Source organism: Limulus polyphemus, unplaced genomic scaffold, assembly GCF_000517525.1.
Source record: "Limulus polyphemus unplaced genomic scaffold, Limulus_polyphemus-2.1.2 Scaffold2375, whole genome shotgun sequence".
Lineage (NCBI taxonomy): Eukaryota > Metazoa > Arthropoda > Merostomata > Xiphosura > Limulidae > Limulus > Limulus polyphemus.
In genome coordinates this window covers 37236-55070 of record NW_013667985.1, presented here as the reverse complement: position 1 = coordinate 55070, position 17835 = coordinate 37236, and the positions used below count along the sequence as shown (strand labels likewise).

At 34.1% G+C, this 17835-nt stretch overlaps 1 protein-coding gene across 1 annotated transcript in view; it reads right to left on the bottom strand.

Moving 5' to 3' along the window:
- The window catches only part of LOC106466759 (frequenin-1-like), a 65016-nt gene that overhangs the window by 14150 nt on the left and 33031 nt on the right, over positions 1-17835 (bottom strand). Inside the window, exons 2-6 of the mRNA XM_013927058.2 lie at positions 13675-13699; positions 13351-13399; positions 11664-11753; positions 5330-5388; positions 3567-3625 (exon numbers count right to left, since the gene is read on the bottom strand). Of these exons, the coding sequence (XP_013782512.1) occupies positions 3567-3625; positions 5330-5388; positions 11664-11753; positions 13351-13399; positions 13675-13699 (282 nt within the window). The remainder of the gene's footprint in view (positions 1-3566; positions 3626-5329; positions 5389-11663; positions 11754-13350; positions 13400-13674; positions 13700-17835) is intronic.

Here is a 17835-nt window from a genome sequence, read left to right as displayed (position 1 = left end):
AAACTAGAGCTGGTAGAAAAATATGACAACAGAAAATATTGTATTTAGCCTACAGCGAGCAGTTTTTTTTTCGAGTTTTATTTGTTAGTTACGACACTATTTTACTTGAAAGGATTGAACATGTGTTTTAAAAGTGTTGTTCTGTTCGTTGCAGACTGTTTATATTAATAAAACGTGATCAGTGTATTTTTTTTCGTTTCATTGTGTCTCTGTGAAATCTTAAATATTTATTCTGGGTAACTGTGTATAATGGAAATAGTTGACTTTATACCCTGTATAAAGCTTCGGTATATTTGACCACATTTTTTTCCCAGGTGTTCTAGAAACAGCTGACGAAGATGCGAAACCAGCCGCGTGTAACACAAGATGGGGAATATCTTCTCAAGACATTAACAACGTTGACGAGGATGAATCAAACTCTCACAATTCCTGCCACATTGTCAGAATAAAAGGTTCTAATAACGCAAACTATAACTATCACTGTAAGAGAAGGTCGTTTATAATAACTATTGATAAATATATTTCCCCCTCTTTAATACACAGTTCTAAAAATACAAAATTTCCAACTAGCTACAAACATCTGACTGCTTGTCTATTCTTGTCAATCTGTTTTAAAATCGATTAATTGTGCCAACTTCTCTGAAGGTATACTTGAAGTAGAGACTCTATATACAGCATAGCAATAAGTTGTGCTCATGAAGATACACGGGTTTAATTATCATTTATTTATTTAATTATTTTCCCATTAGAAGGAAACTCCGTTGTTAAGTTTTGAACCACCCCTTTGAGTACATAAAACGATAAAATCAGTCGTTCTTCTTCTATATCTATAAAGTTCTGATCTTCGATTGGAATAAGTAGAATATTCTACTTCATTCTTCTTGTACAATCAAACTGCAAACAATACTTGACCACTGAGCTGCAAGTGAACACATTACGCAAATAAGTTATGAAAAAATGAACGTTAAAGATATCTTCTCCTACCGATTCTCTAACTTAATACTTTTTTTTTCGCATAGTCTACAACCTGCTTAACCAGATGCAAAATGTAAATTATTATAGAACAAAACTTGCTATGCAAAGGTTATAAATAAAGTCTCAAAGTAAAGATGTACCTAAAGTAAGTAATGTTCTCTAAATTAAAATATTGTCTTGTAACCTTGTCGGATATAAAACTGAACAGTGGCGTTTTGTAGAATTTTAATAACATAATAATGTTTACTGTGTCTTAGGCTTAAAGTATGTAGACATCCAATATAAAATTTTAGATCAAAACAACTTAACAAGATGTTATTAGAGAAACTTGTTATTTGAATGCATAAAAATAGCTGATCTGGAAATCTCTAGTATCCAAAGATATCTTCTCCTTTTAGTGCCGGAAATGTAACACTGTATAAAGTCCTTTTGGACTTCCTGAATGTTCTCAGGTTTAATTATGCATTCATCATACATAATTAGGTAGATCTATTATTTGTTTGTTTTAAAGTTGTACAATGGTTTGTGTTTTTGGCACCACAGTGATCGAATTCAGAAGTCTAGCGTTATAAGTTCTTAAAATTACCGCTGAGCATCAGAGGACAGACAAAGACATACATACTGCAAAAGAAATAAAAATCAAATTTTAAACAACGTACTGTAATACTAGGAATATATTTGACGATGCTGTCTTTATTTATTAGCTTATAGGCCTGACATGGTCTGATGATTAAGGCATTTGACTCACAATCTGCGGATCGCAGGATCGAAACTTATCACCGAACATACTCGCCCTTTCAGCCGTTGAAGTATTATAGTGTAAGAGTAAATCCTACTATTCCTTGGTAAACTATAGCCCAAGAACTGGCGGTGGATGGTGTTGACTAGCTGCTTTCCCTCTCGTCTGTCACTTCAAAATTAGGGACGGCTAGCGCAGATAGCTCTCGAGTAGCTTTGTAAGAAACTTGACAAACAAATGTACAGACATGTGCGAAACAACATTGATCCTTTTTGTGTGTGTGTGTGCGTGTGATGAAATAAAAAAAAAGATTCGGTGTTACAAACAAGAGAGGCCTCAGATGTGATTCAACACCTGAAGATATAATACCCCTTATTTGGCATCATTTCCAGTCATCTACCAGATTGAGGTGAACTCTTCCACTCTGCAAACCTCAGCAGATGATGATAGAGGTTATTAACAACCAATATAGTGTGCGCCTTTTGGATTAAAACATCAAGAGTAAGGAAACAAGATAACTTTTAATGACCATAAAATCACATTCGAAATGAAATAGCACGTAACGTTGAGCGAGTAATAGGTTAAAATCCTCATCTAAAGATATATTTAACTCAGAGTTTCTGACATTAACGTTTAGTTATCCGAGTTCCTGTGGGCTAAACTACAATCGTCAAAGTGCTATAAATGTGAGATTCCGGGTTTTACGTTAAAAGGTTTAGAAGAGAATAGCAAAGAAAATATCCACTAATTTGAAAATATGGAAAACACACATAATCATTCTTTCGCCATTAAAGAGTTTCATTATGGGTATGGGTGTTGTTATCTGTTGTGAGATATATTTCATATAACAAATTACATAAAACGAGTTTGTTTTTTTTAATACAGAAGAAGCAATTCTGTTTTAAATTAAAACGTGAACGTTTTTACTATTATAAAATGACAGTTATACACGCCAGGAAATGAAGAACTCGTGAGCACTTGATATAGCTGGCACAACTTCATACACGCAATTCCAGTAATCTGAATCTTCATTATGTAACTACGTATCGTCATTGTTCCAAGAGTCACAGTTACTTAATTCATAGAGTTATATATAGTAACCTATATATCTTGGTTCTATCATTGTAATAATATTATGAGCAAATTTAAAAAGAAAATCTCATCTTACCATTGAACTAGTCTGTTTTAGCTGTAATCTTGAGTTAGGATTGTTTTAGCTGTAATCTTGAGTTAGGATTGTTTTAGCTGTAATCTTGAGTTAGGATGAGTAATTTTCACCATCGTTTATCAATTGAGACTAAATAGGACAATTGCATGTCGATAATATATTTTAATCGATACCTTAAAGCCGTTATCTAAACATTACATCTCTTTAAACACCAATTAGTGAAATATATGCTAAAAGCCGGTGACCACTCTACTAGTAAACACTGTTAAACATATAGAAAGTAACGTAAAGCTTCTAATCCAATTAATAAAACCATAATTTGTTGATCTTTGCAATAATGAAGATTCGAGGACTTAGTATGTGCAAAGAGAGATGTTGTGATTTGTTTCAGGTGTAATATTGTGATCTTCGTGACATCTGGAGATTCGTTAAACTTTAACGATAATGAAGAGGAAGCGTGCACGATGAGCAGATACTAAAGTAAACAAAGAAATGTGGACAATACTTCGACAAAGACGAATCTGTCTGAATCACGAGTATTCAGAAATGTCTTTACTCTATATATCAGTCATAGGGCAGTTGCACTCCACGTACACAAGACGTACACTCCACACGATATAATGTAACTATCACATTAAACAATAGATCATTCGCGTGATTAAGCTCTGCTAAAGGAGGTAATACCTAGGTTTAACTTTGGCACATCACCTCGGCCATATTTAGGATGTTCCGAGTCATGTCTTCTGAAAGGTTTTGTAAATATGAAATATACAAGATAGGAGAGTGAGCTATGTGGTACTTGCATACCACACAATTATAACTTACGCAGAGCAAAAGCTTCAGACGTTGACCATTATCTTCCAGCACAATGAACAGAAGAGAACTGAAGTTGCTCGAAACTGAAACCTTCAGTTAGTCGTAGCGTGTATTTTATAATTCAATGATAGCTAATAAGACTGTAAAAATCCTAGGCTCAATTTTCCATTAATAAACAGCAGGACCAACAATTCCTCATATGTTTACACTACAAGTCACTTATTTGCTGAAATTTTTAAACAGTATACACTTCAATGCACGTGTCACAATGATATTGATTATCATTTCATGCCATCTATTACCTCCTAATAAAACGCGTGGAAGTTTGTGGACAGTGACGATTATGTTATAGGTTGGAATAACAAGAAAGTATGGGCATGGTACTGACAATATATTCAATTGAATAACTGCCTGATAGCATAATAAGAATGGCAATATCTCGACACTAATGTCTTCTTTACTCAATTCCAGATAGTATAATTCCAAAACATGTTAACAGAAAAACGTTGCTATTTCATTGAATTTCTTTCCAGCCTTATCTTACAAATTGCGAGAAAAACTCTTAATCTTGTACCACATTTTCACGCAAAGAGTTTACGTTTTAAAAGCGTTGTTTTTTGTCAGTCAAAACTGAATTAACCTCTTTGATAGTGCTCTAAGCAAGGACATTGCTAGATTTTGTAATAATCTGTGAAAAACTGAAATACGAAGCCCCAAGTGAAAAGTAGTTCCAATAATTAATCCTTGTTGCAAAGATATAAAATAATAACAACTAATTATTTTCATTTCACAACATCAAGAAACTATAATTCTGATTGTGTCGTAACAAAAAATAGTTCTTTCAACTGTATGAATGTAAAGTGAACTAAATAATAATGTTTTTGATTCAGCATGAAAATCCCATCGATACACCAAAATTTTGTTTTCAAAGTCGTTTTAGATGGTAAGTCTTCAATCATTCCAAAACAATCAAGAATTATTGATATTCCATATTCGAAAGAAATAATTGGAAGTAAAAAAAGGCTTCTGGCCCGTTGTGAATCTGACATAGCTGTTGATTAATTGTAGTTGTGAAAAACGTTTTTCAGCAGATAAGAATTTACGAGCATGATCAGAGGTATCCTTAATGATGCATATATGTTTAGATACAGATCTTGAAATGTATTCATACAAATTAAATAACTTCAAGAGAAGTTAATGATTCTGGAACAATATTTAACACCCAGTGTAGGAGTTCAGGAGACCGAAAACGGGTGTCAGAGGAGTGTCACGGTTTCCAGTATTCAAACTAAAACCAAAAATACTAACTCCGATAAAGGACTTGATCCGTTAACCTCACTCTACTGTCAAAAAACCTCACCTCTCAATAGTGTTCATCCAAGAAAATGTGGAGTTTAAGAGGTTGGCGTTCTGCTTGCAAGACATGTAAGAGTTCATCATGGCGTACCATGATTGGTCAAAGAAGAAAACGCTAATGAATATTGTATCCTTGGTGACATAAAACAGAGATAAAACCATTGGTTGATCATTATTCTCTCATGTCATGTGCTGGAATGCTGTCCTGATGCTATATCTGCTGCTACTTTTACAACTGCCACTGCGACCTCTACACCAACTATCTCATCACTTACAAAACTAACTCCTGAAACCCAGTTGGCGAGTATTTATCTGGAATTTCAAGGAAAAACCACTACAACAATAACAATGATGACTAAATACTGCTTTTTCATGCATTGGTGATGTATGCATTGCTGAAAATTGGAATTATGAAAGTCAGTAATATCAAACATTCTTTTCGTCACTAAGAATTCATCATCATGTAATGATATCTTTCGACATAACTAGTAAAAACCGCGGAGAAAACAGCTCTATAAAGATGAGGAGCCAGATCTTGTATTACACAACATTTGCGTCCACTACCGTATTTTGTATGGGATATTGGATGGGGAAATGGATTTTACTCCCTGATGGCTTTGAAACAAGTGTCAGTTGGATGACACTAGTAAGCAATTCAGATTCCAGATATCCCAAGGATTTCAAATCTCCATTCAGTATTTAAAAAAGAAAGTACAGGAAAACTTTGTTTGGGAATCAGCACACCCAAAATACCCCCCCCCTGTCTCGTAGACTGGATGCTAGTAACAAACTGAAGAAATTCGTCGCATAATTTTGTTCTAACCAATATTACAATAATCTTCGCCTTGAAGCGCAAATTGAAGATCTTAGCATTATTTAAGCAGTTATTTTTCCTTCACATCTTACAAATCTTTAATACTATAAACAAACCCAAGTTATTATTGTGAGATTGATAAAGTTCAAATGGTTTGACAAATGAAGTATACAGTTTCTTCAGATCTATTATTATCAAACATGTCAAGCAGTTGGCCCATTTTGACGAAATGATTCAGACATGTATGTTTCATTGGGAGTAATAAATTCATTACTGTATACTACAGAAGCTTATTTAATATTCTTTTTTTACTTTTAATTATAGGTCTATCAACTTTCTCCGTTTCAGAATATATTCATCTCATCAAGAGTAAAAATCGTGCAGAAACCCAGGCAACATTGACAAGGTGCGTCTTTAAACAGGTTCAACTTAAGCGTAAACTCAAAAAATGGTGTTAAAAACCCACCGATTACGCGCCTTAATTCGCAACTAAGTGATTAATATGTTGATTCGTGAATCTGGCATTTATCAGCTCATTAATTCAGCATCAGTTTATAATTATTAATGACACGTTTAATTTCTTGTGTAATGTTTAAAACAACGTGTAGGCTTATGAAGTTCGAATAGTTAATATATAAATCGCGTGTTGAACGAAACATAAATATTTAACAAATGTTTAGCATAATTACAGTGGTTTGTTGAATTTCGCGTAAATCTTACTGAGGGTTATCGGCTCTAGCCGTCCCTAATTAAACAGAGAAAGACTAGGGTGAAGGCAGCTAGTCAACACCACCCATCGCCAAATTTTAGGCTACTCTTTTACCAACGACATTTATAATTGATCGTCACATTATAATGCCCCCACAGCTGAAAGAGGGAAGCATATTAGGTGGGAGGGTTTCGAACCTGCGACCCGCAGATTGTGAGCCGAGCACCCTAACCACGAGGTCATTCCATGCTGTGTCATAATTAAGGTGGGAATCTACGTATTTGATAGTTTAGTGCGATCATGTATATTTTCTTTCTTTCTTAACCGGTTGAACTCATATTTTCTATAGATTAGTAACATAACCAGTGGTCGAACGTTCGCATTAATTTACAGAGCTCTCGACTATTTTCTTCGGCTGGTGACTATAGCGATATAACGTGCCCTAAAACATGAAAAATGACTGGTTCTCCTTCCTTACTACCATCAATCTAAATCAGTAAATCAGTTGGATTTTCTTTTCCTGCATTTCGTTAGGCAGAATTGAAGTGAACTGCTCTAAGACATAAAGAAACTGGGATTACTGTTTCCTCCCTGTTATCAGTCTAGATCAGATGGTGTTTCCTTAGGTGAAATTAAAGTGACAGCTACATCATGCGTTCTGTTTACTCCCTAGATTAAAACAATCGATATCAGCGCACCCTATGTACCTATCTATCTAATGTACTAAAAAGACTGTAGTTGATGAGATCGTCGATAAACGTTTTTTCACTATTTGAGCTGTTGGTTCTTCAACAACAACAAAAAATGTCACGAAAGGAAAAATCGTCAGAAGAAATAAAAATAATATGTTTCCATAGCTTGTGGTATGACATGAATGGAGGAGGATGCTAGTTATTATTATTCCATAGCTTGTGGTATGACATGAATGAAGGAGGATGCTAGTTAGTATTATTCCATAGCTTGTGGTATGACATGAATGAAGGAGGATGCTAGTTAGTATTATTCCATAGCTTGTAGTATGACATGAATGAAGGAGGATGCTAGTTAGTATTATTCCAAAGCTTGTGGTATGACATGGATGAAGGAGGATGCTAGTTAGTATTATTCCAAAGCTTGTGGTATGACATGAATGAAAGAGGATGCTAGTTAGTATTATTCCAAAGCTTGTGGTATGACATGAATGAAGGAGGATGCTAGTTAGTATTATTCCATAGCTTGTGGTATGACATGAATGAAGGAGGATGCTAGTTAGTATTATTCCATAGCTTGTGGTATGACATAGATGAAGGAAGATGCTAGTTAGTATTATTCCATAGCTTGTGGTATGACATGAATGAAGGAGGATGCTAGTTAGTATTATTCCATAGCTTGTGGTATGACATGAATGAAGGAGGATGCTAGTTAGTATTATTCCATAGCTTGTGGTATGACATGGATGAAGGAAGATGCTAGTTAGTATTATTCCATAGCTTGTGGTATGACATGAATGAAGGAGGATGCTAGTTAGTATTAAAATCTCTCGTGTGAAATCATGTTGTATAAAATGCAACGTATTTTATGCCGATAGACAATGTTAACACTCAACGTTTCGCTTCACAGCTTCTTCAGGAGTGTTCACTAAAACACAAACCGAAACTGATACTACAAAGCTTCAAATGATTTAAATGATGTACTGTCAGGTTCGGTTTGTGCTTTAGTGAACGCTCCTAAAGAAGCTGTAAAGCGAAACGTTGAGTGTTAAGTAAATATAAACAACATTTTGGTGTTATAAGGTTGTTTATTTCTAGTATTGATATGTCTTGTATACACTAATATGTACTACAGAAATTAAACAATGTAAACAGTTATTTTTTTATTGGTGACGCAGTTTCGTGATAGGGTAAACTTTACATCATTGTATTGTGTAGTTACTGGCTTGAAAGTTTGGTTTATTATCGTACTCTTGTTTAATAGCATTTTTTCATTAGTAAGATATTTTTTATTTTATCTAGATTAAGTTGTTTTTTCCTGTTTTTTTTCTCAGAAGAGGTCTCTGAGCGTATTGACAAGTATAGTATTTGTTTGCGAAGGGCGGAATATAATTGGAACGTCGGAGCTAATTAGACAAAAAAAAAACGACATATTTTCAGTTTATTAACAAAATAACTGCCAAACAATCTTTATTTTGTGGCTTTTATTATTCTTATTATATGATCGGCAAAAAAGTTAGAAAGTGTAATTGTCTTGGCTCCAACATTTCAATTTTGCCTAAGTTATGTCGTTAAATTTCGCTATAATAATTTTTTGGTTAACATTCACTCTGCGAGTCAGGGAAACATGTTTGGTGAGTCGATCCCAAGCAAAGTTTTCTGGTACTCTTCCAAACGATGTCTGGAACCTAAAATGCCCAAAGTGTGGCCGAATTCGTATTGATTTCCAAGCTGTGCAGGAATAAGACTCATACTTTAATCCAAAAATCTCATAGAAAACAAGATGGTGGAAAAATATTTTGGACTAGATTTGGTTCCTCAGCTTTATAAAGCTGTTTTCTTCGCATTTTTCGCAAGTTCTGTCGATAGAGACGGCCGATGAAGGCTTAATGAAGCTTATTTGCCGCTGTAAGGTGGCTAAGTTTGATACCTAGCGGAACATGAACACTTCTACTATTTTGTCCAAGAGGACACACAGTCCGACCATCCCTTAAACTCCGCATCTTCGTAGCTGAACACTATTGAGGGGCGAATTATTTCGGCAGTAAAGTATTGATTGTTGATGGGGTTTTTTTTTTGGTAAACATATCGAACCTTTTATTGAAGTAAATGTTTTTTGTTCCAACTTGAATATCAGAAACAATGACATCCCTCTGTAGCCCACCCAATCCCACTAAATTCGGTTTCATTGATTCACAGACTGAGTTAAAATAAGATTTTTGAGCTTTTAAGTAATAATAACGCATGATAATAAACAGAGGGAAGGAAATAGTCTACAAAAAACGAACCGAGTCAAAATTATCGTGAACTAAGAAGTTGAAAATGTTCTCGTTTCAGTAAAAATGGGAGCTCTAAGTTTTGGTGCTGGCGAGCCTGGTTCGAATCCTTGCGATACCTCTAAATATGTTCCACTCTTTAAGATGTGGGCACGTTATAAGAGTGACGGTCAGTCCCTTAGTTTGGATGATGAGTGATAGAGTGCTGCCGAATGGCTGTCTTCCCTCTGATCAATAAATAGTTCCATCTTAGGGAAGGTGGCAGATAGCTTGGCCACAAATATTACACAATGTATTAAAACCGTCCGGCATTGCGTGTTTTTATAGTAAACCTAGTAGTTGGTGAGATTATTGCTGTATTACAAAGTTTGGCATTGTGTATATTTCAGGTTTTTTATATATATTTTACAAAATACGAGCCCCCCAGTGGCACAGCGCTATGTCTGCGGACTTACAACGCTAGAAACCGGGTTTCGATACCCGTGGTGGGCAGAGCACAGATAACAAACCCTTTGTGTAGCTTTGTGCTTAACTACAAACAAACAAAATATGTAGTGTAGAAGAATATTGATGTTTGTTTGTATGTATGTAGTTAAGCACACAGCTACACAATGGGCTATCTGTGCTCTGTCCACCACAGGTATTGAAACCCGGTTTCTATCATTGTAAGTCAGCAGACATACCGTTGTGACACTGGTTTTTTATGTTATTACAAAAGTTGAGGGTGTCTCATTACGATACATTTTTACTTCTTATTTTAACAACGAGCATGTTTGAAGCATAACCTGATAAAACAGTGTTGATTTTAGTGCATCAAAATTAAGCGTAGATCGTCCTTGTGTATCTTCGCACAAAAATTCCGAACAAACTAGCATTTACTAAAACGACCGTTTGCGTTGATGTCATCATGTAATACACTTATGTGCGTACTTTGGAAAGCGTGTTTGATTAAATTGGAACTTCCATAATATCTTTGTGTTTTTTGGTTTTTTATTTTTCATCCTGGTGATAAATTCTACATGAAATTTGTTAATATTTTTCAACTCAGCATTCGCATATGCGTGAAAGCGTAGAGTTTAATCAATAAAATAATCGCAGAAGATACTGTATTAACGAGGCCATACACAATAAATAAAAATTTCAAAGTAATTGGTGCTACAGCTACATTTTATGTATCTGATTCAACTGAAGTAGAAGGTGATTCAGTTGTGATAAATTGTAGTGTAGACGTAGATAACAATTCCTATGTTCTATTCCCATTAGCAAAAGTAGGCGAAGCTAGCCATCTATCTGTCTACTATATATATTTATATATATATATATATTCGTAGCTTTTATTTTCTTATATATCTACCTGTCTTTATATCGGTATATCTCTTACCTCTTTTATCTTTTCACCTTACATTCTCCAATCTGTATTCATACGCAATAAAGAGTTTGGTATACTTTAAAAATAGAAAAAGTAACTTAAGACTACGAGGAAAATGTAATAAAACAAGAGCAATCTTGCACTGTCACTGATATCAATGTCATTATAAGAATTCATGGGTTAAGCTCACAATGTCTCTGGGCTATAAAGTCAGCCTTTGAGCCAGTATGTATAAACAATGAATGTACAGAACATTTTTGCATATAAACAACCTTCACTTACAACATAAGAAATGTCTTTAAATCAGCAAATGATATAAAAGGTTTATATAAGGAATATTTCAATATGAAATTGTTACATACTCATATATCAAGCTGCGTAAATTTATGTATACGTAAAGATATTATTTATATGGTTAAGATTTGTATCTGTTATGTAGCTATATACTTATATATTTACCCGTTTCTAGCATATATTAATAAATTTCTTGACATACATTGTTCTCGTCAAACACCCTGAACACCAGTGATGTGAACTTGGACGGGTCACCTTGTATCTGTTATGTAGCTATATACTTATATATTTATCCGTTTCTAGAATATATTAATAAATTTATTGAAATACATTGTTCTCGTCAAACACCCTGAACACCAGTGATGTGAACTTGGACGGGTCACCTTGTATCTGTTATGTAGCTATATACTTATATATTTATCCGTTTCTAGCATATATTAATAAATTTCTTGACATACATTGTTCTCGTCAAACACCCTGAACACCAGTGATGTGAACTTGGACGGGTCACCTTGTGGAAAAAATAGTTTGTAGATCCGTAGAAACCCCTACAGAAAAAGACAAAATATAATTTTTGTCAAGCAACAAAACAAGAAAATAAATGTCCTGCATCTATCACGAAAACAGAGTAAAAACGAAAAGCAAGAAAGACACATAAAAGCTAAAGTTATTCGATTTTTTTTTTGTTCACGAATCATATAACAAGATTTCCCGAAATACGTATGGTTTGGTTCTTACATGCCATCAGTAATGGTTTCTTCCTAAACGTAAGCGGATTTAGGAAAGTGAAAATTAGGCTTACACTTTTTTATGTTTAGCAATGTCATTAAAAAAGTCTTTCTGTCAAAAAATAGAAGCTGTTCTGTTTTGTTCCTATTAGGTGGAATATATAAAAACGAAACATATTTAGGTTAAAAAGTAGAAGTAGAACTTTCTGTTCCGGAGTAAAAAGGTAACTGTTAAATATAGTATTGTAAATAATTATAAAAACAGAGGTGATACATTTACAAACTTCATAAACAATGATCAATTGCAACTAAATGGTTATTTTTATCATTAGTACAATACATTATTACAAAGAAGACGTAATAAGTCGTACGATGCACTAGTATTTCTATATACTTTAAACAGAACATTATATCTGGTTTTATTCTACCATAATTTCATAAATTTATGATTGTGAAATATTATTCCAAATGTTCCGCCTTACTCCCAAAATTCATCTAACTTGTTTGGTTACTGTTTGACCTATCACATATGCCCATACAACCTTAACAATATCTATATCGGAACTTCGTGTAGGCCGAGCCATGGTTGTGAGTGTTTCATGGACCTATTTTCTACCAGGTATCGTTTCACATCTACTGTTTGTTTGGAATCATTGTCTTGCTGGAATATGAGCCCCTGCCCAACAGGCCTTGTTCCTAAGGGAATAGCATGTTATATAAGAATGTGCTTGTACCTATCAGCAGTTAAAGTACCATCAGTTTTGTGTAGGGCCTCTAACTCTATTGGTAAAGTTGTAGCTCACGCAGCATGCTTCACTGTATATGTTGTAAGTTGACCGTAATACAGTTCTCTTTTCTATAAAACACAAACAAATTCAGTTTAGGTTAATTGATGAAGAGCAAACTACTCCATGTTTGATCACCCCATTGTATAACATCAGATACCCGTTTTAGCTTTTTGATTTCGTTAGCTTCCTACGCATGGCTTTTGAGAGTTAGACATCTATTGAAACCACTTTGTGCTAATGTATATCTTACTGCTTTAGAGATAACAATCTCTCTCGCATTTACAGCAAGGACATTTGCTAGATCTCTACTGGGTTGTTGTATATCACGTAAAGAGTTACTCTGTATTAATTAGTATAATTTTTTAACATATTGGGCTTTCTACGTCGAAATCTTCTATCACCAACAGCAAAAATGTTATACACCCTTTTTATAGCTCCTATTTTTTTCCATGGAATAGCCTTCAGTAAACCATACTTTAATTTTCTACACGTTTTTCATGTGTCGTTTCTGTCCTGGGAGTAATGAATGCATTCACACACTGCACATACTTTATATATATATATATACAGGTTTTCAAAAAGAAATATCACAAATAAACTAAGGTCATATAACTATGCCAATATCTTACCTGTTCAGTTAGCTTCCCATTTGGACAGTCTTTCACAAAACCTTTATACCTGCAAATGTCGCAGAAATCAAAAGGTATCTGCATTAAAAAAAATTTCAAAATACTTACAGATGCGTTTTTTTTTGGTTAGAGGCATCAGATGCTCGAAATATTTATTATGTACCAAATTGTTTGAAAGAAATTAAGAAAAATATTGCATTAGTTTTGACATGCGAAATATTAAATGTATAATGGTAATAGAGTTTTAAAAGATAAGTTTCATTCTGCTTAACAAATGAATATTATAAAAATATTTTTGGACGTTATCAGTGTGATAGGTCTTACCATTGTCGTATTTCCTTTTCCGTGACTGTAGAAAAAGAAAAGAAAAGTTTGTATTTTTTTATAAAGCAGAATTATATTAATTCCTTAATTTAAAGGAATTTACATAAACACATAAACACGAAGGTTTAGATAAACTTTGCTTACTATCAGAACAATGTTCTGGATCGTTTGTTTATAACGGAAACATTTTATGACTGGAATCGTTATCTTTGTGAATCCAAGTGGCTCCAAAATCATTTAATATAACGTACCTAACATATGTATAAGAACCCCATACTAAGTAATTAATCATAGGCTCTGGATAATATCCATAAAGTATTGATGACGTATTTCAATTCTATCGCATAGAAACAAGAGCTAGTAAACAATGAGTAAGTGGTGTAGAAAGGTCAAGCTACAAGGTATTTTTAATTTTTTCATCAATGCATGTGTAAGTACACAATATATTACTACACTGATCAATATCGGATCAGATACATTTAGGAGCTACCTTCACCTCTCAAGCAAGAAATAATCAAAAAATAAGGTATCCTTCAAAAAGGTTCCAATCGATGCTTGATTTTTCTGTTCTTCCCTCTGTTAAGTTGATAGATGAAAGCGTTCAATTTGGAACGATTCATTGATTATTAATAATAAAATATAATTTTAATTTTCTATTCTCACGTTTTTCATTTTTCTACTCAAAACCAAACTAGTACAATATAAATGAAAATGTAGCACCTTGTGTTGTAAGAAACGGTTATGGGGCATACCCCAATTTAGCAGTTATGCATAAATCCTAGTATGTTTTGAATTTTTCATGCACGTAATTTTTAGCATTTCCCTGTCTCCCAGTAGGAACAACATGGCTTCAAATCAAATTATCTAAACATAGTTCAAAATCTTTACCAAATATTTTTTTAAAGCGTACATTTCATTTTGAGACTTCATTGGCAGTAAAAAAATCATATATATATTCAGAACATTGCAAAGTTTGCGCTTCTAAGAGAAGGTCCTTATTTCATAAATATTCGAAAAGGGAACTAAAGTTTATGTTTAATGAATGAAACATCAGGCAAGTTAAAGAAGAAATAAAACATATGATATGCCAGTTGCTTAAGTTAATTATTTATAGAAATGATATCAGCTTTTAGCTCACACACACACTATTTTATATATCATAAAGAAAAGAGAAATCTGGATATTATTCCTCTAACTTTACCACACAGAGACTCAAGATAAACAAAAGCAGGGCAATTCGTTGAGATAAAAAAATATTAGAGTATCTTGATTAAAATATAAAAGATCCAGTGCAACCCTATAGAAATAAATGCTACTTAGCATGCCAGGCATGGCCTAATAATGAATTGTGAATCAGAGAGTATATGGTTCACGTCCCTTTGTCTTGAAAACGCATTCCATACTTTTAGAGCGTACCCACGGCTTTAGAGTGAGCTTCAAATTCCACTATTCGGTCAGACAATAATAGCTCATGAATTGGTAGTTCAAAGTTAAAGACTGCTGTACCCAGTTAGCCCTTGTTCAGTTCTTTAGGCAAAACTTCTAAGCAAACAAAGGTAACTGTAACGAAGCATGTGTTTTTTACAACCTCAACCAAGATTATATAGCATATAGCGAGAGCCACCACAAAAATAATAACTGAAATAGTTAAGATTCCATATTGACCTTCCCTAAGAAAACGTTTACATAAAACACCACAACAGTATATCATCTAGTTCTTACAAGATATTAGCAACTAAGAAAGTAAAACACGGCAATCAAGAAAAGTTCTGAGGCCTGACTCTGAGCCTCTGGAAAATAAGGACACCTTAGAAAAACTCAAAACAAAACAATTTTTCTTACAGTACAAATTTAGAAGTTGATACAAATATTTGCTACGATAGCACTCTTGTTTTATTTAAGAAACCATATACCCTTCATGTCCTAACATTTTGTATTTCGTAATCATCATATTATCTATATAAATAATACGCTTGTATTTGTTTGCCCGGAACTTTTTTTCGCAAATTTCTCGATCAAGCTCTACAAATCTCGTCTTGTTAGAAAGACCTTTGTTCGAAATGTACAGATTATATATTGGCTTTTCAATTCAGAATCTCCTTACCTGTTCTTTATTTAGTCAAACTTTTCAATGCAATGAGTGTGGTACACGATGATACAATGTCGTTGTCATTACCTGACGACTGGCTTCAATTTCAACTTTAGCTTTTTTATTTGCAAATTATTTCACGCAAACAACACTTAACCCACTTGTAATTTCCTTTAAAAAAGAGCATTACACTAAATGCAATTGCTATAGGCTTCACAACTATTTAGGTCAAAAATATGCATGCAAAGTTCGTTCAAAACCATATGCTTATAACTTTGTGAGCACGCGTTCAGATGTTTCTACATATTCGGCTATGTTTGTCTTTATTGTAACTTTACATTTCCTTTACTTTGTAATCATTTAGTTTCGATTCGTTTCAGAGACTGCTATAAACACCTTTAGCTACTTTTTCTTTACTACGTGTTTTATTCTTTATTTTTGTTAGTTTCTTTGTTTCAACTCGTAAAACAGTATCATACACTGAACGCTCATAACTATTTCACATGTTTCATACTCTGTACACTATTATAAATACAATTACTATACTTTATTGTTTACTTTCCGTGTAGTTTTATTAAATAAAGTTACATCTACGTGAATTTGTTTGTCTGACCGCATACAATTTTCCAAATAGATCAGAGTTTATCGATCTAACACATAATGCCTGAAAGGAAGCGTAGCTTAAATGGCGTGCGTGAAACTGATAGAATATGGAAAATTCAAGCGAAGGGCATGAAAACTACTGCAAATTTTTTTGCGGGTCGCGGCTAGTATTCTACGAGAGATGAGAGGCGTGTTCAAAGGCAACACATCACAAACCGCGACTCTCTTCTCATCCTGATACTAGGCCACGCCCTGCCCGCTAAGCGGAATTAGTCAATTCCAGCAGCAATCCTGAGAATAACTTTTTTTTATAACAATTACTTTTCTTGAACCTTTACCATTATTATTATTATTCTGTTTGGTTTGAAACTGTACAGAACACATTTGTTTTTCAAATAGTCCCCCAACCCACCTTGGTGACTCAGCTGTAAGCTTGGTGGGTTATAATGTTAAAATTTGAGATTAAATCCTTACGGTGGACACAGCACAGATAGCCTATTGTACAGCTTTGCGCCTAAAATAAAAACAAAAATATTTTAAAACCATGAAATGTCTTTAAACATTTGTGTTGTGTATAATAAGATTTCGTTGGAGTTTATGGCAAAAGGCAAATCTCCAACTGACCTTCATGGCCAGGTGGTTTGTTTGTTTGTAATTAAGCACAAAGCTACACAATGGGCTATCTGTGCACTGTCCACCACGGCTATCGAAACCCGGATTCTAGCGTTGTAAGTCCGCAAACATATCGCTCTGCCACTGGGGGCGGCCAGGTGGTTAGGGCACTCGACTCGCAATCTGCGGTCGCGGGTTCGAATTCCCATCACACCAAACATGCTCGTCCTTTCAGCCGTGGGGGCGTTATAATGAAACGGTCAGTCCCACTATTCGTTGGTAAAAAAAATTAGTCCAAGAATTGGTAATGACTAGCTGCCTTCCCTCTAGTCTTACACTGCTAAATTAGGGACAGCTAGCGCAGATAGCCCTCGTGTAGCTTTGCTCGAAATCCATAACAAACAAACAAACCAATTGATTTTCCAAAACGTCGTAATGATGTAAGCTTAAATAAGAATGCCTGATAAATATGTAGTTTTAATCATTTACCCTCCGGTAGCTCAGCAGTAATACCCGCAAAGAGCAGAACACAAATAGCCCATTGTGTAGTTTTGTGCTTAACAACAAACAAAAAAATATAATCAATTAAATCAACTTTGTAAGCCATTTTGCAGTCTAAAGTATTTAAATATTTTTTCTTGTGGGAATGAAAATGCTTTTAATGTAACGGTTCCTTGCATTAGGATATGTAATGGTTTCGTTTTTAATGGATATAATCCAGTATTAAAGTAGGCGGGATAAAATATAATCTCCTACATATGACATTAATATAACCTCTTATCTCACAATTACAAAGTAAATAATACACTTTTCTAAACCAGTTTTGATATAAGATGGAGTTAGTCTATACTCAAAAT